Source organism: Halichoeres trimaculatus, unplaced genomic scaffold (genome assembly GCF_033239565.1).
Source record: "Halichoeres trimaculatus isolate MK-OKI-2021-1 unplaced genomic scaffold, fHalTri1.1 fHalTri1_scaffold_8, whole genome shotgun sequence".
Classification (NCBI taxonomy): Eukaryota; Metazoa; Chordata; class Actinopteri; order Labriformes; family Labridae; genus Halichoeres; species Halichoeres trimaculatus.
Window position 1 is genome coordinate 21,877,630 of NW_027437186.1, and position 26,049 is coordinate 21,903,678.

Here is a 26,049-nt window from a genome sequence, read left to right on the forward strand (position 1 = left end):
TTTGTGCATCAGTATTAAATCTTTGTCTTGATGTGTGTTAATGTTTTGTTGCTGTCGATTGTCCCATGCCATCTCCAGGACCACGATTACTGCCAGATCAGGAGAGTCTCAGCACGCCATGTTAGACAAAAAAGCTCCCAGCTTCCACTTCCTGTTTCTGCTGTGGAGATCGTGGGGTAACACATTTGATTTTCATACTTTCATAAGATCTCACAACAATACTTATGGAGTACTACAAATTCAATATAAGCAATCTAAAATCAGGAACAAGTTGACATTTTTCTAAAGATTTTTTTCTTTTTTTGTGGCTTAAGACAACAAATCTTAAGTTGGCCGTATATCATTTTCTGCGTTAAGATGTCCATACTTCCAGCTGGTCATAACATGTTTTTTTAAATGACTAGTGGGGAAAAAAAAGCACATTTGTGTCTCCCAACAGAGAACCTACATGCTTAGTCAACTTGCAACTTGATTTTTTTTTGCAAGAAGTTTAATAATTTTGTTAAGCTGTTGAGAACTTTACTGGAGCCTAACATTCTCCCATTTTTTGAATCTCTGTAAAGCACTTAGAGCACTAAACTGCTGCTGGAAGAGAGAGAAAGCAGTCATCCATGAGATGCCCTGCTCCTCATCAGGCCATCCAGGAAAATGTCGGCTTCCCGTCCTCTATTCCATCAGATGAGCTGCCTTCAGTTTCCAGTGAAGTTCCCCCCAGACGACACCCAAGTGATGATCATTCGTGACACCGTGTCTGCATAACGGCAGCTGTACCAGGCTGTGGTAGATGACATGCTTAAATATGTTTGTGTCAAATAACTAGAGTCTACTTCCATCCAATCCCAAATGATCAGTTTTTAAAATGTTTATGTGTTTTTTTTTTTTTTTTTACTTTTTTTGATGTCTCTTTCACAGATGCAAGAATGGCTGTCCGCGTCCATACAGTTTGAAGCTGGAGCGTCCTACACTCACTGAAACAATCTCAGAAACAGGACTGGGTTAAGTGACTGCCACATAAGGGGCTGGAGATCATCCTCCCCTTCATGATGTGGACACCTCTGGGGAGCCATAGCCAGAGACTCAGCCTGGGAAACAGGTCAAGACTGAGTGTCTTTACTCTAGCGGGATCAGGCTTGTAGATATCGTGTCAATATTTTAGTATGAAGATAAGTGACTTCATATCCCAGGGCGAACACAGATTGTTTTTGGTGCATAGACACCAAACTGCAGACAAGTGTACTTTCTTTCTTTCTCTTTCAGGGCCTCTAGGTGGGGTTATGGAAGGACTACAAGCTGAGGACTCTATTGTTCTTCTGCAGGACTTCAACGCTTGTGCGGGTAATAATAGAGACACCTGTAGTGGGTCAACGGAGAGCAGACACTAGCTACAGCTATTAAGTTATTTCTGACAATGACAGAAAAAACACAAGAAGACATATTAAAAGTATTAAAGTATCCCTTTATCATGTCAGGATGTAATGTCAACCTGGCAGAAAAAAACAAAACAGATAAAGTCCCAAGCATCTAAAGTGCAGAGGTTTAAACTTTTTAAACTGATTTGACACCAGACAGAAACAGTGCAGTAAAAACACAAAAATGATTGACAAAACACACAAACGATCAAAGTTTATATCAGTGGACAGCTCCTCTGGGCTATGATCCTCTCATACCTGATGGCAGCAGCTGCTGCTGCTGCTGCTGCATGTGTCTTTGATTCATGGCTATGATTAAAAACAGGAATATAATTAAGAAGCAGTTGAATTTGAATCTGTTATCTAAAGATTAAAACTGTTAAAAATTCAGACAAAGACGCTGAAAAACATTCATCGAGAGTTCAGTCTGAGACATAGAGGTCTGGTCTTTAACATGGGACAGACTGATGATATGACAGTAAAGCATTAAAACAGTTATGGCGGTCCTGTTTCCGCCAGAAACACCAGAAAGGTAGGTAGGCTGTGTGTCGGTGGGGAGGAGATGGAGGGTACACTTGATTCGCAGCAGTGCTTCCTCTCTGCTTCTCCTCCCATCGTCTAGAACAGCTGGATCATGGACTCACGGGACTTCCCCACGCCAATCCACTTGACTGAGGACACAGAAAAGGGGACGAGTCATTTTTTGGCCATAGATTCAAATTTATGCAGTGTAGTATCTATAATAATTTGTAATTTAAATACCCTTTAATTATGGTATAAAATGATTATGGCGAGTTTGACCTTCCGTGGCTATAAACATGCTTCCCTCAAAAATGGAACTATATTACTTTATATAAGTACTACTCTTCAACAAAACCAGAAAGTCTGAGGCTTGTTTACATCAGTGCACACATTTCTAATTCTTAATGTCATCTGATGGTTGGAAAATATATTGAAGATGGGGTGACTGGTTTGACAAGAAAATGAACAGCATGTACAGGCTGATCACACTGGTGTAGTGTACCTTAAAGTCCAGCAGAGGGCAGTCTTTCAGTATATGTCATTCTCAGCTTGAGAAGCAGTGATGGGGAGTACGAGGTAGGGCTGAAAAGTTTGTAACCCTGACTAGGAAGGAGTTATGCCATAGTGATGAAACTCGGGATGCATTAGATTTAACATTTTCTGACACTTACGGCACGTTTTATTTTTCAACACAGTCAATGCTTTCTTGGGTTGTTGCTGTGGCAGGATGTCCAGAGCTTGGGTCATCTTCAAGGCTCCCCCTACCCTTCTTGAATTCAGCTACCCCCTTTTTCATAGTTGATAAAGCTGCAGCATCATCCTCTAATGTAGCAACCATGTTGGTGTGAATGTCCTTGAGGGTTAACCCCTTATTCTGCAGATATTTTTGATAACACCACTGTGCCAGATTTAATCCATATTCACAAAATGTCTCTGGTTCTACTTTTCAAAGTCCTCAAACACTACATCAGTATCATTTAATCTAAAAATAAACCATGCAGTAAGTGTCAGAAAATGTTGAATTAAATGCATGCCAAGTTTCATCACTATGGCATAACTCCTTCCTAGTCGGGCTACAAACTTTTCAGCCCTCCCTTGTATCTGGGTTTGGATGAATGTATCATGCTGCCGCTGTGAAGAGTTGTTTAATTTTCCTTTCCTGATCAGGTTTCAAGTCTGGTCAATACTTTCATTCCATGTTGAGATCGCTTTTTAATACAGACAAATGTTTGTGAATCTGATTTGATTTTTTTTTTCTGTCAAAAGGGTTTTCCATTTCAAATGTGAATCATTGAGAAGACAGTCCAGCTGGTACCTGTTTTGAGAGACAGAAAACCTGGGCAGGGTTCTTCAAAATAATCTGATCGTAGTAAAGCAATCAGATTGAAAAATGTGTCTTTTTAGTAAAATTGTCCCAGGCATATCTGAGTTTGTCTTGGGGCTAATAGTCTTCAAGAATTTCTTTTTCCCACAATGAAAGCTTGAAGCTTGTCCAATCTACATTTTTTGGAACTGGATAGAGCACTCTGTCAAAACCATCATGTCACATCCCTGAGGTGATAACCGCTTACATGCCCATGGTGCTCCCAGCCCAGTGCGGCTCCAAATCACTAGCCAGACTCTTCTCCTCTGTTGTGCCCAAATGGTGGAATGAATAACCTAAGTCTATACGATCTACAGAGTCCCTTTCTGTGAGAGATGTCTGGGAACTCATCTGTTCAGAGAACAGATTTAGAAGACGCTCTGGAGAATATCCTACAGGCTTACCATGGGATAAGAAGGTCTTGTTTTATATACAGTTGAGATTTTATTAATGTTCATCCGTGAAATGCATTTATGCATAATCCAGTCGTCGACAGATTTAAATCAGGATGTTTTATACAAAAAGTTTTATCTTTATCACTAACCATAGTAAGACAAGAGGTGTCACAGTTTACCTAATGTCACCTGGATACCAGCACATTTCATTTTGAAACTATTTTAATAACTTGTTAGCAAAGGCTGCAAAGAGGTGCAATGATTTGCTTCAGTCTTACAGCAATGGTTCCTGGTTTGAATCATAGACTGTATAATTAATGGACGTAGTCTCCCCGACATCACCCGTCTGTTTCTGAAATGGAAAATGAAGCACATTGGGAATCATGGCCATATTAGAAGTGGCAAGGGCTTCACGTACAGCTGTAGGGTGCCTGTCGGTCACGTGACCTGAGCTGTGCCTCTGATTGGGCGAGCTCGCGCTCTTAATATCCTCTGAACCGCCAAGTTATATAAAAATTCACCCCCCATACAGTGTGTGCTGATAGCAAAATTAGCAATTCAGACAGGAGACAGGAGACAGCTCAAGCCCCCAGAAACCAGGATAAGTAGCAATGATGGTGAATGGATAACTTCACTGAGGGATTTCCAATGAAAAATCATCAAAACTAGATGTTAAAACTGCACAGTAGTGTGTGTGTGTGTGTGTGTGTGTGTGTGTGTGTGTGTGTGTGTGTGTGTGTGTGTGTGTGTGTGTGTGTGTGTGTGTGTGTGTGCACGTGTGTGTTCACTGTGGTCATACCAGGCACTCCCACATGCTCCTCAATAAAGCGAACATATTTCTGAGCGTTCTCAGGCAGCTCCTTAAAACTTCTTGCAGCTGAGGTGTCACTTTTCCAGCCGGGCAGCGTCTCATACTGGACCTCGACACGCTGCAGCACCTCCTGATTGGCTGGCACAGAATCAATAAGACAAAGGGGGTTTTGGGACTGTGGAAAGTACGCAATATCACACCATCTTGCTTTACAGGGACTGCAATTTCCCAGCTTTGACTACAGATCAATATGTCTGTGCCCTGAAGCAGATTTCTCTATAAATAGGAAAAGCTGGAGAGGAGTCAGTGACGGCCTAGATACTCAGCACTCAAACTCCTTTGAACAGCGTGGCCTCACACTGCTGTTTACTAAGACTATGCCCTTTATTTTAGCATTTAAATTCAACTCTACATGTGTGTATGTGTGTGTGTGTGTGTGTGGCTCACCTGGAAAGTAAGGTATAGTTTGGTTGTCGACTTTGTATGCTACTCCCACTTTAATCTCTGAAAACACATCAAGTATGTCCAGCTTTGTGAGTGCCAAACTGGGAGGGGACAAAGAGGACACAAAGATTACAGAAATGCACTCACTGATGTCACAGCTTCTTGCTCAAAATACATTTTTTTTACTAACATCTGATCCTTTGAGTTTGGGGTATACTTCAGAAAAAATGTAAATAAGAAAAAACTCACGCGGTGAAGCCATTAATCATGTGTGCATATTTGATGAGCACCAGATCCAGCCAACCACATCTCCTCTTCCTGCCCGTTGTCACGCCCATCTCCTTTCCTCGAGTCTGGAGCAGCTCCCCGATTTCCTAAAGATCACAACATGATCCAATCATCATGTTTATTACAGGAGAACAATGGTGGCTGTGTGGAAAAATGTCCTTTGGGTGGTGCTGTTTGAGAACAAAGCTCACTTTTTCTGAAAGTTATCACATGTTTTCATCATTTATGCAATATAATTTTGTATTGTGTTGTTGACAGTGTGGCATTAATGAAAGCCAGCATGAAATCACTGAACTACTTCTTCTACTTCAGTAATTCTTACATTGCACTGCTCTGAGGGGAAAGCTCCGATGCCCACTCTGGTAGTGTACACTTTGACGACCCCAAAGACGTCCCCGACGTTCTGAGGTGGCATGCCAAGACCAGTGCAAACTCCTCCCACTGTGCAGTTGGATGATGTCACAAAGGGGTACGTCCCTGCAAGAACATGAAGAGGGAAGAATGAGCAACTGGATTTATGTGAAGCATGTGTTTACAAAATCTGACACTGTCATCGTGGCGAACCAGGAACCAAATGGCTCAGAGACAAGTTACTGTTTCAGACAAAATGTGGCATAAAGGTGTTCACTAGTCTAATCCCAATTTAACTGCCGCAGTGGGCTTACAGTATATCTTCAGGTGCATCCCAAACTGCTTCTGTGTAAGAGTAAATCCAAATCAAGACAAAATTTCAAACATCCTGTTAATATTAGAATACTGGCATGTGCCCATCCCTGCCACCTCTCATCCATTCCTTCTTGTCCCCCCAAGCTCTCTTGTGTCACTCCAGAGTTTGAGGAACCCCTGATTTGGAGAAAATAAGCAAAGAAATTAAATAAGCAGCTGTTGATTTTACTGAACTCCAAAGTTGAGTCTTATAAATGAGACACTGTGTTAACACAGGAAAAGTCTGTTTTCGCATCAATACAGATCCAGTGCCTTGATTCCAGCCAGTCCAGCTGGTACCTGTTTTGAGAGATGGAAAACCTGGGCCGGGTTCTTCAAAGTAATCTGATCATATAGCAATCAGATTGAATCTAATTAAAAAGGGATTAAATAATTGAATGAGAATCTTTTTTAATGTGGATAAAAGCTTAATTTTCTGTGCTCAAAATGTATAGTGAGATTTCCTGCAGAGGGCTGTATTCAAACTAAGTACAAAATAAAACAAAACTTCTTCGTTTAAAAGAGGAATACCAGAGACACCAAAAGTCTATGGTGTCTACAAAGACACCATAGACTTTGAGTCTATAATTTTGTATGTGTTGTTTTTCTGCTGTGACACAAAAGATGATACGGACATTCAGCCTGAAAAAGAGGATTCTGTCCCCATTGACTGATTCATCAAGACTGGTTCCTGTATGAAGCACTGGTAATCCAGTTTTGGCCATCCTTAAAAGGTCTCTATCTGTATAAAGCGGAACTAATCTAACTTTTCTTTTCATCAAACAAACAAACAAAAAAACAAACAGGAATAAATAAATCTAATCCAGGATAGCAAAAGATGGATTCCCAGATACAGCTCATTCTCATCTACATTAAACCTTTCAAGTTTCCTGTCTACAAATACTAGACACCACGCCACAGCAATTAGTAGCTCTGGTGAAATGTGTTGGTTACTCACAAAAACTGTCCCAGCAGTGTCTGAGTTTGTCTTGAGGCTAACAGTTGTCACAAATTTCTTTTTCCCCACGATGAAAGCTTGAAGCTTGTTCAATCTACATTTTTTGGAACTGGATAGAGCACTCTGTCGAGCAGGTTTGTAAAACCGTCATGTCACATTCCTGAGGTGATAACCGCCTACAAGCTCATGGTGCTCCCAGCCCAGTGCGGCTCCAAATCACTAGCCAGACTCTTCTCCTCTGTTGTGCCCAAATGGTGGAATAAATTACCAAACTTTATACGATCCACAGAGTCCCTTTCTACTTTTAAGAGATGTCTGAAAACTCATCTGTTCAGGGAACACTTGAGCACTTAATCCGACCCTTTTCCTCTTTGTCCTCAGGGGTAGAATGAGTCAGTGGGTCTAAGACTCAGCTCTCATTGATTTTTTTAGCACTACTACTGAATGTTGTTGAAGATTGAAGTATACTGTTGCAGCAATTAGTTGTGGTTTGTTGGCTTGACTATTCTAAACTAATTCTAAACTAATCAGTAATTTTTCTTAACTCAAATCAGGCCTCCTTTTGCCTTTTATTTTCTTGAATTGAGAATTTTTTCTGCTCTTGTCTCAATGGGGCTAAAATTTAACCCAACAAGATGTTTCTACTAAAAAAGACAAACACATTTAGATTTCAGTTTTTGACAGTAAAGTTGGTTCAACTACTCAGCATTCAAAAAGGATTGAGTTTCCACACCCAAACGCTGGAGGCCGTCCACATGCCACTCATCCCAGTGTCCACAGAGACCGCTGTGTAGTTAACACGGAACAAGGACGACAACTACAGCAGCCAGTGTGTCTCTCAGCAGTCTCTGTCCTGATAAAGTGCTTTTCACGTTAACACTGAAGCCTTTCATCCTAACACGCAAGGTTAACGTCAGGGCTTAATGCCACCATGACATGCTCCACACTTTCTGTATCAAGTATAGATATATTTGGTCACAATGAGTGTTTGTTTGCATACAGTATCAGTGAGGGACGCTGTGCCCTGATAACATACAAGTGACACATGGTGTTTGGAAAATAAACAGCCCTGAACCATGACAGTCATTCAGTCCACTCAGTGCCACTACTGCATTACTACATTAAAAATATTCACATCTACAAGGTTAAAAAGTCTGTTGTGTCAATACTGAAAAGATAAATAAAGGTGTTATACTATCAACCTTTCTGAGAAAACCATATTGACCTGAATATAGGAAAACCCTGTTTTCGAGAACAATCTTCAGAAAAAGACTCTGATAACCAAAATTGACTTTGTTAAAAGAAACTATATTTTATAGAAATTCTGAGAATAACATTGAAATAATAATCAGAGTCTACTTTCATTTCTGGCTATAAATACAATCACTAAGAGCTGTGTTTTAAATGCAATTCTGATAACAGTTCTGATAATGGGCATGCCTTCATTACATTTCTGAATAAACTCACACACACTGCACGATCTTCTGAGATTATACTCTGAAACTCTATAGTTTTTGGCTGCCTGACAATTATTTAAAGTCTCTGCTGCACTGACTATCATTATCTTAAAAATAGCATCATAACTCTGCCTCAGTTTTCTGTTAACTTGCCCAACTTTTGGTTCACATTGCTCTGGACAATCATTGTGCCTCTCCATTTATCACTGCCTCTCTGCTGTGACAGACAGATCGCTGCAGCCACTTGCTTTACAAAAGCTGGCGCTTTGTGCTGTTGCTGTTTTGTATCGACCCTAGACAACTATCAGCATGTGTCAATGCTTAGACCCTGATTATAAGACAAACCCCTCTTTTGTACATTATTTTTAACGGAAAAAAATCTCATCTTATATTCAGGTCAATATGGTACTCCTGGATTGAAAGATAATCATTTCACTGTGACTGATGAACTGCTATTTAAGGTGCTCATGCACAGTCAGGTGGCATTAGGTGGTTCAGCTGTGATCGTGCACATCAAGCACCTCAGGAGTTGGTAAACTTACCGCAGCCCTTAGTCTGAGCTCCAAGCAGATTTTTGTAAAGAGCATCACAAAGCTTAAGTGTCCTCACTGGGTCACTGTAAATGCACTAAACAGTGCTCAGCAGTTAGAACATTGATTCTCAGATTAGATGTTAGCACAAAGACTTTGTTCAGAAAGAGATTATTGGGAAATATACACAAAGCACATGCATGCTCACACATGCATACAACCAGCACTTACCAAAGTCTATGTCCAGCAGAGCAGCGTTGGCTCCTTCCACCAGGATCTTCTTGGTGGGTCCATGCAGGGCTTCATACATGTAGTGCACCCCGTCTCGCACCATGGGCTTGATCCGCTCCACATAGTCCTGAAAGTCAGAGTGTTACTGCAAAGAGGAAAACGCACTGCTTCAAGAAACATCTTTCTGAGTCTTTTTTTCTCTTTTTACCTTCAATTTGACCAGCTCTCCCTCTTTGTCAATCTTCAGAGTTGGGTATGTGGACTTGTACTGCTGGGCCAACACTTTGTACCTGCAACAAGTGACATTGATCAGTTTGTTTTTTATCAAATCACCAACAGGGCTCATATGACTGCCCAAAGTCACACTGCAGTTTAGTATGCTGTAAAAAAAAAAAACCTGGGCCATGAAACAACAGCATTTAGATCATGCAGGAGCTACTTTAGTAACACTTAGGCTGTGCTGACAGCAGCATTAGCCTTCTTTGGAGAAATAGCCTCTTTTCAATTTGGCTAAAAACAGCCTGGATATGCATCAGAAGGAACAAAAGCAAAGTCTTTGGGTGACAATAAAGGGCATGTCCCCCTGGTTTTTCAACATGACACCATCTGACTTTGCAAAACACACACAAGAGCACATTTATTGTGAGTAATTTAGTGAATCTGATGCTGCTTTCCAACATCTCATCTTGCAATTTTTTCAATAAAAAGAAAGCTGATAAAACAGAGAGAGGTTCTAAACCCATGTTATTGAATTTCGCTCCTGATCAACATTAAAATCATTAAGACTTTAAACACCAACTGTACTTCCTGGATATTTAAAGTCCTGATGCATGGTTTTTCAGTTTTCCTCATCAAAATGCAGGCAAAGTTTCTTCCCAAAATATATTCACTTAACTTTAACCAAATAACAGAAAAAGAGGCTAGATGTTTGTGGCTGAGATCCAGTTCAAGTTTTTTTGTTCAAATGTAGGTCAGCACAGATTTTTGATAACTTCAGAGACATTCAATACTGAACTATATGCACAGACCTTTCAGAGAACTTGGTGAAGTCAGCCAACAGGTCACATATCCTGAGACCGCTACGTGCTGCTTTGGCTGAGTACACAGGACCAATCCCCTTCTTTGTTGTCCCAAGGCTGAGCGGGGTTGAGAGAAGAAAAAGAGAGAAAAGAGGAGCATCAGCATGTGATACAGACAGCAACTCCTTTTTTTAACTATTAAAAGTTTGACAGATCAGTCAACTGCAAAACTCTTTTTATCTGGCAACTTCATCACCAGATAATGTGACAACTGTAGTTATTAATAGATTGTGAATTAGGAAGAGATGTTTGTTAAATAATATGTCAGATATAAACAGGTACATCCAGATCATCAGCTGTTTATTTCTGCCTCTCATAAATGGCAAAGAATGGTCAGAATCCAAACCCTTGTAATCATTTAAAACTCTTCATACACTGATCAAAAACTGCAGAAATGGAAGTTTTTGCCAACCAATGTGTCGAGTTTTGGGTACAGACACACACATATGTAAACACACGACAGAGCTTCAGGATCCTGAGAGTCTGAGAGTCCAACTGAAAGCTCATAATGAATGTCCTGTCTCGCATACACTCACCAAACACACACCTGCTGAACTATATTAGTAAAGCCAGTTCGGACAAACCACCTTCAGGCAGAGATAAACTCAGTCGCTCTTGAACGTAACATTAAAAATGAAGGCTGCATCAAACAGTGACACTTTTTGGAGAGTGTTTAAAAATTAGCAGGATCAGTCTTATCTCATCAGTCTGAATGACTTTGATTAGATTATATGCATGTTTTTGAAACATATTCCTGTATGGATCCATTTTTTTGACAAATATGTGTAGAGCAGTAAGTATTTTGTGTAAAAGTGTGCGTTTGTATTTGTGTATCCGTCTTTAAAACGACCTATTTCAGATTAGAGATGCGTATGTGGGCACTTTGGGGAAAATAAGGACGTTTGACGTCTGAACTCTGAAAGACCTTTAACGAGCTGTAACGGACTGCTTCAAGGTTCAGCTTAGGTTGCCGTTTGGCATGCAGCTGTAAAGGTCAAGGTTAGGTAATAGGCTAGGGGAGGAAATACTTAAATACGGGTCTTTACATGTGTAGAAGAAACAGGTACGTGTCTGTGTGAGCGTGTGTGCAGCAGCTATCTTTAAGTGACTGGTTTCTTACTTCTTGCCTGCTTGATCTTGTCTCTGCTGTTCCTGAATGTCATCAACTGCTTGGTGGAAGTCAAACACTGTGGAGGAGGGAGAGAGGGGACACACACACTCACACACCTCAGAGAAAGCAGGGCTCAGACATACTATTTTGAATGCATTCATTCAAACATTCACACACACACATTAAAAAATCCACAAACAGGTGAATCCCACTTACCGATATGTGCTCTGTCTGAGATGATCAACCTCTTCTCCCAGCCTTTGAGACCTACACACACACACACACACACACACGACAAATACACCTCAAGTCTCCTCACATTATCATGCTGTAATACCTTTTTTAATTCTGTGTGCATACACAGCTGTGTGTTACTCACCATTTCCTTTGCGCTCATTCATTTCTGCCTCGTCAAACAGGCCTGGGAGGTGGATCACCACACCGTTACCTAAGGTCAGAAAGAAAGGAGAGGAAATTAGCTGAAGGAATTTATTTTGTAGACGTGACCAAGGTTAAAATAGTTTTGGATTTGTCATTATAGTTTGGTTTAAGTTAGTTTTGACATTTTTTTTCCATTATAGTTTAGTTTTAGTTAGTTTTGACATTTTATTTTCCATTACAGTTTAGTTTTAATTAGTTTTGGAGCGGGCTTTCTACTTTTTATTTAGTTTTAATTTTTGCAACAAGGCTTAGTTTTAGTTTAGTTTTAGTTTAGTTTTAGTTTTTTCATACCTTATTAACCAGGTGCAGGATTCAAAAAGGTCAGAGTAAATATTTTGTGATACTGTTTATTTTCCAGTTCAACATAGTGCTCACTGCTCAGTCAATGCTGATACTGAACTGTTGGCTGCTGCCTTAAACACAAGAAAATAAACTTAATATAAAAATAAAAACATAAATTATATAAAATAATGTTAACATGAATTAAATAAAAATAATAAAAACATAAATTATGTAAAAAAAATATAATATGAGCTTTAATAATTGGAAACTTGGACTCTGTAACATAAAGTCAGACTCACATTAAATTAAACTGTTACAGATGCTCTGATTCATTGCTCCTCTACGTTTGGTCGCAACACAGCGCACAGCCAGTCAGTGCAGTAAACAAGCACGGCCCAGTACGTCGTGTCGTGCAAGTTTTTTTTTCCCTAGGATGACATCGGGAAATCCACGCCGCCAACGCATGTGATTGGTTCCTGCAGCATCTCTTCTTCCTCTGTATAATCCTGCTGATTTGACATTGAGTGCATTACATGTGCCACCATCGATCTCCAAGGGAAATGAGGTGCCTTGCAGGTAGTTTACATTTACCTATCAGAATGATATATAAAATCAGAACAAGAAGAAACGCGCCAAAATCGCACGGAGTTCGAATATTTTTCTGTGGTAATGGCTAGCTTTTGTCAGCATTGCAAGCGGCCAGGAGGCGAAGACTCGAAAAGTCCGCTTTTGGAGGTTAGAAATTATGTTAAAGTAAAATATTCTGCACTTAAATTACGTTCGGTAACAGCATCATCTGTATGATATTTTGCATTTAGTGGAAATGCGCGCCTACCTTCCAAAGTTAATGCGGTTTTTCTTCAAAACATTTCGGCTACATATGGTTCTAACAGATGAAGTATTTGACGTTTGCAAATGAAAAATAGTACATATTCTTTTAAGGGCAACTAAACTAAAAGGTTGACCCAAAGTTTGTTTACAAGGAGATCATACAACATTGAACAAAAAATAGGGGAGAGCTGTGTCATTTTTCACTTTAAAGTGATACTCCGGGATGGAACAAGTTGGGTCCTATCACAAGATTTAGGGCAGAAATTACCCCTACAGCAGTGTTTTTGTGCAGCAGAAGCCCAGAGCGCTCACACCAAACACCCCCTCCCTGCTCCTCTGCCGGTTTCCTCTGCACTCAGACGGGGCCATATTTTACTTGACCAAAAACACAAATAAACGGACTCCGTTTATTTTTTGAATTTAAATCCTCAAGGCTATTAATATTGTCAAAAACTAAAACTAAGGGAATTTTGTCTTTAATTTTAGTTAGTTTCAGTTAGTTTTGTGAACGCAAGATACAGTTTTAGTTTACTTATTGTTTTTGTTTTCTTTTCTAGTTTTTATTAGTTTTAGTTAACTGAAATGTATTTTGAATTTTAGTTTTCCTTTTTAGTTTCGTTTTAGTTAACTAATATAACCTTGGACGTGACAAGAGGAATACCTGTTTTTGATGGGAGTAAAATATGAGGCTGATCACCACTTGACTTGTGTCCAAAAACCTTGCTACATGTCATCCCTAATGCTCGACTCTGCAAATGTCTTGTCTAAAAAAGGCAAAAGAAAGGCAGAAACATTTACTGTTCCTGTCAGGGTTCTTTGAATACAAACGAAATCTGTTGAACTGTCCTTAGCCCATTTATACATTATTTAAATTTTTGATGAGAAATTCTGGTCTCATTTTTGTCTTTTGAAAAATGCAGGTTTCCTCACGACTTGCCAGAAGAGCTTAATCTGTTTCCCCAGACGCATCTGGGACAGGTGAAGAACGTGCACTAAAGGAGAAGCGTGCTGGGAAGCAAACTGCATGCTTTCGAAGTACTGCTTATTAGGATGTGAGCAGTGGAGCCGTGCACAGTGGTAAAGTGCAAAAAACTGATGAGGCAGAAGTTTTTTCTTTTTTCTATAACAGCTTCATATGGCACAAAAAGAAAACTAACACAATATCATAAAGCCAATAAAAGAAGGAAAAGAAGAGGAACTTGTCTCGTGAGCTATTCAGAGTGAACTCGTGGAAGACTGTCTTCCCGTTTTGATACTGGAGAATACATGGTCATAAACAAATTCAACACATCAAGTCTTAGAGTCTAGTTTTAGTTTTAGAGCCATTCCTCGGTGTGACACCATACAATTCAAAGACGTCCACAGCAGACATAACTCCATGTCTGCTTCTTTACTAACTATTAATGATACAAACCATCAGTCGAAGGGTGCGTCTCAAACGGTAAAATCAGGCCTCCTCTCTCCTCTCTCCACCGCAGCACTGGAAGTACTTTCTGAGTCATTTTTGAAGACTATCCAAAAGCAATGATTGTGCTCGGAGGACAGAGGAGAGAGGAGAGAGGAGAGAGGAGGGAGGAGACAGATCGGAGCTTTGCAGAACAGGTCATAAAGCTGGGATTAAAAAGGGCTCGTTGTGAGTTTAAAGCACAAAATACAGAACATAGCCGTCTTCAAATCAATATGACGGAGGATTAATGCAGAAAACTGAAATCTAATAAATAATATCTTCCTGAGACACAATAAACTAGGTTATATTTTGTTTCAGAGTTCACGATCAAATGTGCTCAAGATAAAGGCTAAATAACTCATAATAATCTAAAAATGATGCATTTTACTGGGAAAGTGATCCGTGCACACAGAAACACACAGAAAAAACAGAGAGCAGGTTTTCTTCATGTGAAAGTGTTTGTTAAACAGGTTAAAGGAACAGATAAAGATCAGTTACTGTTTCTGTTAGAGTTATTACAGCGAACATGTGCAGACACACACACAGCTGTTAGAGCTGACTGACAGACAACCCAGAGGTGATCAGCTGATGCTGTCATCACTGAAACACGTCCCACTGCTTTAAAACCGAATCTCCTTGATCCCCCTCTCCCTTCTTCATTTCCTCACGTCTCTCCCATGCATCTCTGGTGGGAGTGACTAGGACACAAGTGAACAACACAAGTGGAGGAAGGAAGGATGGAACTTTAAAGCTTTGAGACACATCCCCAGACTTTAAAAGCATTTCTACGAGGTATATTCTATATCTTTTAGTCACTGTTCACAAAGCTTCACTGATCTTGACACAGCCAATAAGCCGCTCCAACCTTTTTCTTAGCTTCTTTCTCCTATGACTAAAGATTTAGATGTTTTTTGATCACTTAAATAGCTGCATCAGAGACTACAAGTCCAACTCCTTCTTAGTGCTTTTAAGGTCCCATATTGTGCAAAAATCACTTCATTAAGTCTTTTAGTGAAATTTGTGGGTCTTTGGCTTTCCTCCCAGCCCACAAAATGTGATATTTAATAACAAAACCTGTATTTAGTAGAGCTTGTGAATGTAAAATCCTGACCTTAAATGAGTTGTTTGGATTTTGGGGATTTGCTGACGTCAGCGATTCCCTTTTTTGACCAATCAGGAGCAAGTCTGACCTGATTGGTCCACTGGGGCAGATACCCTCCAAACCTCCTCCCGCCCACTCACCTTCCCGCTGCTGGAGATCTCTCCAGCAGCGGGGAGAATATCAAAGTTGAAGAGCCATCACTGCTTTGTTTTTGGCTGTAAACAGCCACATATTTCCATGCACAAGCTTCCCATCTCGGAAGAAGACAAGACTAAGTAGCTAGAGTTCATTTATCAAGGAAATGTTCCAGCTACACTCAGTAAAACTATGCATGTGTGTGCTAGTCACTTCATGGGTGACTGCTTTTCCAACTTTGGACAGTACAACAGAGGGCTTGCAAATAGACTGGTCCTGAATCCAGGCGCATTACCAACCATCCTCCAACAAACCTTAGACCCTGGAAATGTGAGTATTTTAAATGCTGTGTGCTGTGGAGCAGATGTAAGAGCTTTTCCTCAGTGTCCCCTGTCTCTGTGTTAGCTTCAGGATGCTAACTTTAGCTGCGGTTAGCCTGTTGTTTTAGCCTGTAATGTTACGGATAACGACCTTTGCTATTTTCTAAACACTGTGCAGTCAAAGCTCGGTAGTCATGGTTATATGGTGCTGCTCTAAGTGACGCGGAAGAGCGGGGCGGTATCAGCGGTGGCTCATTTACATATGAAGGCCACGCCCACTAAATCAAACCGTTCTGAACAGAGGAGCTATGAGAGCCTGGAAACAATGCTGCTTTGCTTGATTTATTGGCTTTTTGGACCAAAACATGTTACTACCATTTCATGAAGACATCATTGATCCATATTAAACTGCAGAAAAGGAGCATAATATGGGACCTTTAAGTGAAACTGCCAATGTTTCATATCCAGCTGACAGCTGCTTCTTATGGACGAACGATGTCTGACACTTTTGGAGAGTTCTGTAGTAAAAGTGACCCATCACAGATGTGGTTAAGGATTTATTTTCATTGTGTGTTGACATCATAAATGTTTTACAATGTGTCTGACAGAGCTTGCCCAAATGACATATCCTCTCTTGCTGGTCTTTCCAAAAGGATTGCATTAGCTGGAGGAGATTTGAGGTCATTGTTTAGACAAAATCAAAGTTAAGTATTTGAAAGACTGAAAAAGTAAACAACAAACACAGTGATTGCCACTGGGAGGCATGAATGTGGGAGATGCAGATACAAACCATTTCTGGCTGAAGAACAGGGAAGACCCAAACGCAGATTAGCAAGCGGTGCTGGAGGCTGCAAATGTACTTTTCTACACCACGAATGAACTCAGAGTAAAGTCAACAAAACTACTGCTCTACTTTGGGATGACAGAACAGTGATAAAAAACGAGTGCAATGATTCATTCAATGTTATACTGTATGTTTTAACGTTCCTCTTTATGTTTAGGTCTAGTTTTCTGATCATGATACCAAAGGGGAGCAGATCTAAGTCAGGATGTGTCCTCTTCTCAAGTGAACCGACCATAGAGTCAAACTGCTGCTAGCATGTCTTTAAATACCCACATGCATGAAATCCTTTATCATTAAGAAGACATGCTAATGCTTGTTCCATTTCTAATTAAGTCTCTGTCTACTGTGGATTAATCCTCTCACAGCTTGTAATGGACAGATCCTAAACGACAGGCCAGCCAGCTGAACTTGTGAAAAAGTCTCAACCCATTCCACAGAAACAAAGATTAGTGCACAAACCCTGGGATCAAGACTAACTGCATTTGCATTTGCAGAATATCGCAAATCTGTCATACATAAAAGACAAATGAAGTGAAAATTTAACCCTGTATTGACCGATTATGCAGCTCCATGTTTTAGTGTGGTATGGGGGGTCTGTAGGGTGGAGACACCATTAGCTAATGAAGTTACTGCAGAGGAGTGGACGTGACCTGCAGTCTGGCTCTGACTCAAGCCGATCACACTCGCTGTAGCAGTTGTCAGTATGAAGGCTGTTACTCTGGAGATGACGAATGCCAGGCTGAAAGCTGCTCCCAATAATTCATCAAGAGTAAAGCAAAGCCTGGCCTTGGATCTAGAGTTTGCACTAGCTGTGTTTGAGCAATGTGTGTGTGTGCAACATTGAGAATGTACATCGTAAAAATAATACGAGTGTAACTTTGGGTGCTTCTGCATGAATGCATGTGTGTGTGTGTGTTTGTGTGCGTTACACACCGATGAAGGCAGTGACCTTGGGGTTGATGATGCCGCTGGGGAGGAGGTGAAAATCATACTCAACAGAGTCAACCACCACCGTGTGTCCTGCATTGTTTCCACCCTGCAGATAAAAGACAGAGAGTCAAACACACATCAGGACAAACAAAGTTTGAGCTGGAAGGTAGGCTGAATAGTTCAGCGAGTAGCAACAAGCATGGTAAATAAACCACTGGCCACTGTGTGCTGGTGTGTGTGCTGTTGCTTAGAGACTCCTGCTCAGAGGGAAAAGCCACACTGCAGTGTAAATTTACAGACAAATCTGCCAGCAATGAAAATGTAAAATGGATTGTTGATACTCCAGATTAAACATTTCCCGCCACGGGAAACCATGTTCTGTCAAGACCTGCTGCTCCAGTATCACACAACAAACACTCAGTCAGGGGGGGTTTACAAGTTTCATCATCCTCATACAAACAAGTGCTACAACCAAATCAGGGGAAAGGACAAAGCAAAGCTTGGGCAGTAAAAGGGTCTTAATTATCCTCCAACTCTTTTCCTGCACCTCTGTTTTTCCTTTGAGGCGTGTTCGTACAAGTTGTGGAAGTCTGACTCACCTTCTTTTTTTTTAACTGAACAAACTTCCTAAAGAAATGCCACCCTGCCAACCTGTTCATTCGTAATTATTATGATGGCCGATGGCTATAAAGCTCACTTACAGTTGGCTGTGAGCCTTTAATCGTGTTGGAGTACCATTCATAAACTTAATGTGCTTTTCTTAAGCAGGGACTTTCCTCTGGAACTAGGGATATTTGGAGGAACTCTGTGTTTTGATGGCGGGAACCAGGGTCTAAATTTAGTCCTGGACTGAATTTGTCTTCTCTTTGAAAAGTCTCTGCAGTACTTTCAAAAACTTCCAGGAACTTTGGAGGTCACAACTTGAAAATGATCCCATTTACTTTGAAACCTTGGTTTGCATACACACAAACACATGCGTACAAAGGAACAGATAAAAAACAGAAATAAATCAGACGACTTATGTATTCACAGGAGTTATCTCTCTTTATAACCATTGCTTTGGTACCAGGGGATTTGAAACAGTTTTGGGGTTGGTCTTTTTTAGGAAACAATTTCCACATTAAAAACTGCTGCTTAACTTACATGTGTTACTGAGCAGAGAGAGGGGCACTAAGACAAATAAGAGAGGTATAAGAGGAAATATTTCCTGTAACCTGATCTAATTTATTAATTATCTTTATACATCTTTCCTGCTGACAGTGTGACTTGTGACATTATTTTTGATAGGATAGTTCAGCAGAGACTCAAAAAGAGATGTATGAGTGACTTTTTTAAGCAAACAACTTTCATGGATTAGTTTTTCATCAGTCTTTGACCTGATTTGAATAATCTCTACAGGCTGCAGTGGAAACATAGACAACAATGGGCCACAGAAATCATTTAGTTCACTGAAGAGAGGTTCTTAGAACTAAATGATTCCTGGTGATTTGGGTCAAAATGAACTTTAATATGTCAGCTTTCCTGCAAAATGTCTAAAGGTGGTGAACACAGACTGTGTCTGTGATTGTTTAAAAGCAGTTTTAGCTTTGACATGTACTGAGATGTAACTGTTTTTCTGTCCTGTCTATCTTTCTCTAAACAAAAACGCTACTGAAAAGAAAGAAAAGTAATTTCCCTCAATGTTGTTATAAAGCCCAAATGTTCACAGGGTCTCAATGACATCAATGACACATTCTCAGAGAAACTGACTTTACTTTAATTTTGCTGTTCCACTGTTCATGCATGTAAATAAATCTCTCCCCACCTACCATACTAATTTAAAGAACCTACAACACAAATTTATTTTGTATCTTGGGAGAGCAAACCCTAAAAGTAGAAAGCAGGGAAATCAAAATCAAAATGTTTTTTTTTAACAAACCATAAAACTGCTCTGATTGATGAAAAAAGAAACCTTTTCTATTGAGCAAGGAGGAAGACCTGCATTAGACAAAGATGATGTGTGTTTATTGATTTTTCATTTAGCTCTCACACTCTGACCAGCACATGATTAAACCGCGCTGACACTGAGGAGAGAAGAAGAGCTCAGGAAGAAAGCAGTGAGTCCTGCTATTGGAAACATCCTTTAAACTGCTCCCCTCCTCTGTGCTTCATGTCCTGTAGCCCGAGCTTCTACTCTGCAACTTTTACATGAAACAATATGATAGCTGCGTCATTTCTCACTTCCCGAGGTGCAAATTAAGTCCATCCTCTTACACTGGGGCCTTTGGGGGTAAATCAAGCTCAACATGTGCTTCAACCACATGGGGTTATTCCTGGACACAGCAGCACCCTGAAGGTGGGGAGGCGGAACAGATGGGGAAGGGGGAGCAGATGCCTCTCCTTTTTAAGATAGTTTTACGATTCATTCCCTCCCCCATAGAAGCTAACTCTTATTCACATACAGTCCTCTGATCAACCACAGATATCCAGAGGTGGAAACTGAATTTGTCAACTCATGGTGGTTTGTCTCATCTCTGTTTTTCTGTTAAATAATGTTATTTCTACATAAATCTGAGCTTGAAAAGTATTTGCATGCAAGGTCCGCCCTCTGTCGCAGCTCTTATAGGCAGTTTTATGATTTACTTTGTTTGCTATGTATTCTATTGTGCATCAAACAGCCCTAATGGTGCATTATAAATAATCTACTGTGCATAGTACAAAATTTGGGTTGCACATTTTATGCAATAATTTATGCAAATTAAAAAAAATGTTTTATACCTTGTGGACTTTGCATTACAAACTATGATTTTTTTTTCAGTTACAGCTGCACGTTCTCTGTGTGACTGTGGATGCCTGAGTTTTGTGCACTAACAAAAGCGTTACCTTGCACTATAAGATTAATTTGGTTTCCAAAATTGCATCTCTTGAGATAAGGAAAGGCAGATATTTGAGATTTTACTCTCATAAAATATTTTCTTTGAGACAGAAGCTTTTGTATGAATTCAGAATAAAAGCTGATGAAGTGTTTTTTTTTTTTTTACCACATTCAGAATACAGTCACAGCCCAAAAATAAATTTAAAAAAATCCTTGCAGTAACTGTTGGTGCTAATTAGTCAACATATGTCACCTGATCTGAACCTGTCGCCCTGCTGCTGACCTGAGGTTAAAAACAGGTCTAACAACCCGCTGCTTTGGTTCGAAAGGGTAGACATGGGATACTATTACAGCTGATGGATCTTTTGGTCTTCAAGGACAAGCAACCTAATCAGTAAACTGCCTTTTAACATATGATAAAATAAAATTTCAAAAAGTTTGCACTCACTAAATTTTGAAGGGTGCAGTAGTGACTGTCTCTTAAAAAATAAAACGCTCTGAGCAAAATTTAATGTGTTAAGAGGCTGTATTAAAAACCAATAAATACAAAACATTTTTGTCAACAAAAATTGCGTAAAAAAATAAATGATATTGAATAGAGCCTGGCCGATTAACCGGGCCAATTATGCCTGTCACCAATTAATCAACATCGGCCAAAATGTAGCCGATTACAAAGAAATTTTGCTCCGCGGAGATTCTGTCGCTCTTGTTCCTGTGTGTCTGTGTGTTGGGCTGCACACTGCCCAGTGCCCGCCCCCTCCGTCCACCATTATCTAATGTAAGACTATAATATGGCATTTTAACATTGTATTGGTTGCTTTTTTGTGAGCTAAACATAGATAAATGCTACTGTTAATTCACACGTCCACCATTATCTGATGTAAGACTATAATACGGCATTTTAAAGTCATGTAAGTTTCTCATTGTGTGTTTACAGTTTGACTTTTTTTTCTACTTACTGTGTTTAAAGTTTGACTTATCTATTTAAGGTGTTTACCTTCTTTATTCATTATTGTGTTAACAGCTTGTTCTTATTTATCATTGGTTAACACTACGGTTCTTATGTTGACAGTTTTACAATTAAAGTTCCTTGTTTTAATTTAATAGTGTTCTGTCTCTGTCTTGAATTATACGGGTATTATAATGATTTGTGATTATATACAGTTTATATCCTGTGTATATCAATGAATTTATTATATATATATATATATATATATATATATATATATATATATATATATATATATATATATATATATATATATATATATATATATATATACATACGTATATTGTCTTTTTTCTTGCCCCAGTATCGGCATCGGCCCCAAAAATCCCGTATCGGTCTGGCTCTAATATTAAACAGCCCACTGGTTGATTTTCACCCTTCAGTCCTAGAGTGTAAAAAAATGTACATATAATAATTAGTTGACTTCAGCAAAATATAAAACACAGGTATTAACTGTTTGTTTTTGTTCTGAAACCACCATTTTTAACAGGTAATAGGTCTCAAGTCAAAGCCAACCACCTGCTCTGTTTAAGTATTGTTAAACATGATACTGGAAGTACTTAAGTCAGGCTTTTCTATAGATTAAGTAGATGCTATAGTTGAGCATGCGTGTCTTCTATACATGACATATAAGGTGTGTCCATCCAACCATTTCAAGACTGTGCGCACAAAACCTACTTTTGTCTAAAGTATAGAGGAAGGGCTAAAAAACAATTGTTGCTGTTTACAAAACCAAACCTGGGTTTCAGTTAGTGTCTCCATAGCAGCGGCCTCGGGTGCATTGAATCTGTGCTTGGTGTAGGTGTGTCCAGCTGAAATCATGTACATCATCATGACAATGGGGTGCACTAAGTGCCTCCTAGAAAACAAGTGTACAAGACTGTTGCTAAACCAGAAGTGTGATCTTAAACTCAGCTCCTCAGGGTCACTCTGAAGAAAAGCAATCAGTTTAACTTTATGAACCTATTTTTACTGCTTGTGCATTCTCAGGCAGTAAGTAAACCTCAGGAAAACAAGCAAAACAACAAAAATCAATTCATTTCCTTCTGACCCAAGCTTTGAATGTCTTGATTTTTTTTTAGCTCCAGATTATCGTTACAGCATAACAGCTCATAAACAGTGCTACTGTAGTTATAACCATTTACTGACGCAATGGATAACTTAATAAACCTTTAAGAAGATTTGTGTGTTGCCTGTGGTCACGCTGTTTATGGTTGAGGTGGAAAATAAGCAGAGCTGGTTCTGAATCATCTTTTTTTCGACAAAAGCAACAACTTTCTTTTGAATAGTCCATGTGTACACTTATATAGGCAACTTTATGTCCTGATAAAGCATGACACATTTTGTAGCAGAACAGGATGCACAACAACAAAAGCTATTAGTTATTTAATGTTTTGTTGGTGGCTTAAACTCTCAGCTACACACCCTTCTTCCCTTTCTCTTAATCCTCACTGTGACTTCTAGGAACACCAGTCAGACTGCTGGCGAGGCTTATTTTATAAAAAGATCAACACTATCCACACTGCATTTCAACACACTCTCTCAATCACTCAGTCAAACACATGCACACACACACACACACACAAAAACATACGCAGGGGACGCGGTGTCGGACCACTGCCAGAGAGGGGTTTATTTTTACACGTGCCCTGCCATGCCAGAACTGCAGAAACTGAGAAGAATCCTTGTTGTGTCAACTTGTTATCAACAGAAACAGCTAATAGACATCTGAACTCCACAGAACTGGAACCAGACACATGAGAGACACTCTCTAGGATTTGCTGCTTTTCTTAAAATGCTTCAGTTTTGAACAACTGGGATGTGAGAGTGTTTGATTGTTGCTTTAAGAGGACAGTTTGAAATTTTTAGCATATCAGTTATCAGATTTTTAAGTTGAACAGCTTGTTGTATTATAGGGCAAGGACACAAACTAGCAGGACACAGGATGAGAGTACATTGTCAGTAAAGAAAGGCCCTAGTCCACCACAACCCCCCAAAAGGGATTAAGATTATGAAGTATGAATGTCAGTAAGGGTGATCAGTTTTGAATATTTACCCCCACAGATAAGGTTTAACTGCATAACACACAACCCAAACTTTTCAAATCTTAAAATTATTTTTTTCTTTATGCTGAGATTGAACCAATGCACTGCAGATTTATTATTCTGACTTCACTCTCCTAACTACATTCCCTTACTTTTAGTTCAGACAGACGGCTTGAACAACAGACATCTACAAGCTGAAGGGACTTCGGTTTTCTTGTAACATGACAACTCATCACGTTTTTAAGTCTCCATCCACCTGTTGTACAAACCACAAATGCAAATTCATCACAAAGCATTATTTAGGGGCTGAACTGAGCAACTTTTACAAGCACAACCTGATTAAACTATTATCAACACATGCATGTTTCATCTGTGATCATTTTAGCACCATGCTGCCTCCCAGCCTGCCAGAAATTACAAGTCAGTAGATGTAAAGCAGGGCAGTATGTTGCTTGAGTTGAGCAGACTTTGCCTCATTATGGCATTACCTAAGTAATCAGGAAACTGCTTTCTCAAATAGACAGCATCTTCACGATTTAATATGTTATTGACATATTTTGTTGATAACCAGTGCCTGCTTAGCTGTGATCCTTTGTTCCAGATCAAAGAAAGGTTACTGCAGACTGTAGCTCAGAGCCAAAAGTACTTGAAACATTTTTAAGATAGATACAGATAATAACCTTTTTCCTTTCTGTGCTATATGGTCTGTTAAAAAGTCTGAATATTCACTCACATGTATCAGTCACACTAATGTTTGGTGCATGTTTTAATATTTCTTAGAATGCAGCATCAATTTTTAATGGAAAAAAACAGAAACTTTAAGGTAACTAATCAACACAAAGATTCTTTCATGCACACTTTAAGGCTGCAAATCAGACCAGGAAACCGAATCATTGAGGCGTCATTAAGGCATCATGACCAGCGTATTTCATTAACCATAATCCCAGATGTTTCAAATTTAACAGTGAAATATTATCAACATCTCCCATCCTGCAAAAATTAAATGACTTCTAACCTGCAGTCAGCACTCATCCTGTTAATGAGTCTCACGGTCTGTCTCTGACACACTCGCGGCTCCGCTTAAAGCTCGGTGTGAGGTGATGCACCTGATCACGAGATCCACTGGACGACCGTTTTCTTGTCATGTGCACGCATCAGGAGACAATTCATCGTTAAATGTGTCTGAGGAGCTAAAAGCAGCTAGCAGAAATTCAAGGTGACATTAGCGAAACACTTGATACAACACAGTGGCCGAGATGTCAGCAAGCTAACAACCAGCCGTCAGGTTGACATGTATGGTTTACGTGTGTAAGCCCACGAGCTGCTGTCACCTGGATACAGTGTTTCCGGTAACTAGCTTAACCTGTAGATAACGTAGGACAAGTGAATGCAGCATGATGGGCTAACCAACCTGACATCTGCACACCATATCCGCGTCTTGTGCCAAGAGATCCACAACTTTCCCCTTCCCCTCGTCGCCCCACTGAGCGCCGAGCACCACCGTCACCCTGTTGCCGACGGACGGGATAGGAGCCCGTTGGGTCGGGCTGCCGCCGCCGCCGGTGCGGGAGGCCGCCTGCGTTGCGGCGGGTTCCTGACACCCACTTTTCGACATTTCTGCTGGGTCGCTGCCGCTGAGTACACTTGAGCGCTCTTTCCCACCGCGCTGCTGCGTTGCCGCACCAAAGATAGTAGGATAGACCAAGAGCTCCGTGCACGGCAATATTTAAACGTCTCGCACATGCGCACAAGTGTCTCGAATCACCAGTATTATTACCAGGTGTAAACACAAACAGCCTGTATGACCAGCCCCGCTCCGGGTTGACACCTCATTTACAAGGCAAACCTGCCCCTCAACGAGGGTATTCTTCAGTAGGAGCCTTAATATTTTAATTCCTGTATTTTTTATTGAATAGCTCCGGAAAGGGTTTTTGAAATCTTGGGTGAACGCTCTTGACACTACAATAATCTCAGATGACACTCCCACTCTTCCAGAGGTGTGTTCAAGTCCACAATTCAGTTATTTTTCGTGATAAAAATTATCTTAAGACTTTAAATATTTTGAAATATGGAAACAGAAACATTTACAAAAAAAATGTAGCAATGTTATCCCAAGTTCATTTTTGATTTTGAGTATGGCGACTGCATCAACCAAAAAAATTCATTGCAGTAAGATCTGTGACTGTCAAGAAGGCTGTCATTACCTTTATCATTAAATTTCACTTAGTACCATAATTCTCCAACCAAATCCAGCGTGATGACTGTTATACATTAGAAACAAGGACCTCAATGTTTTCAATAGCAGTTATAAAAATAGAAACATGAATACATGAATGACTCATACAGTTAAACAAACAGTGAAGATTTAGAGACTGGGAGCACAGATATGTCATGGTCACATTGACAACAAGTCAATAAATAAACTGTTTTTTCTTGCATAGTTGCAGAGAAAAGGAGACATGCTCTGGCAACTCTCCATGCATTTGATACATTTACATAGTCATTT

At 39.9% G+C, this 26,049-nt stretch overlaps 1 protein-coding gene across 1 annotated transcript; it reads right to left on the reverse strand.

Moving 5' to 3' along the window:
• Positions 1 to 1,440: 1,440 nt before the first annotated feature.
• Positions 1,441 to 25,229, reverse strand: adss2 (adenylosuccinate synthase 2). The gene is made up of 13 exons (XM_074676185.1): positions 24,955 to 25,229; positions 17,639 to 17,741; positions 11,683 to 11,751; positions 11,520 to 11,570; positions 11,313 to 11,379; positions 10,142 to 10,249; positions 9,322 to 9,403; positions 9,114 to 9,240; positions 5,555 to 5,709; positions 5,194 to 5,318; positions 4,948 to 5,045; positions 4,489 to 4,638; positions 1,441 to 2,080 (listed from the first exon to the last, which is right to left on the reverse strand). Exons 1-13 carry the CDS (start codon positions 25,156 to 25,158, stop codon positions 2,028 to 2,030), a joined length of 1,392 nt encoding a protein of 463 aa, XP_074532286.1. The 5' UTR covers positions 25,159 to 25,229; the 3' UTR covers positions 1,441 to 2,027.
• Positions 25,230 to 26,049: the final 820 nt, after the last annotated feature.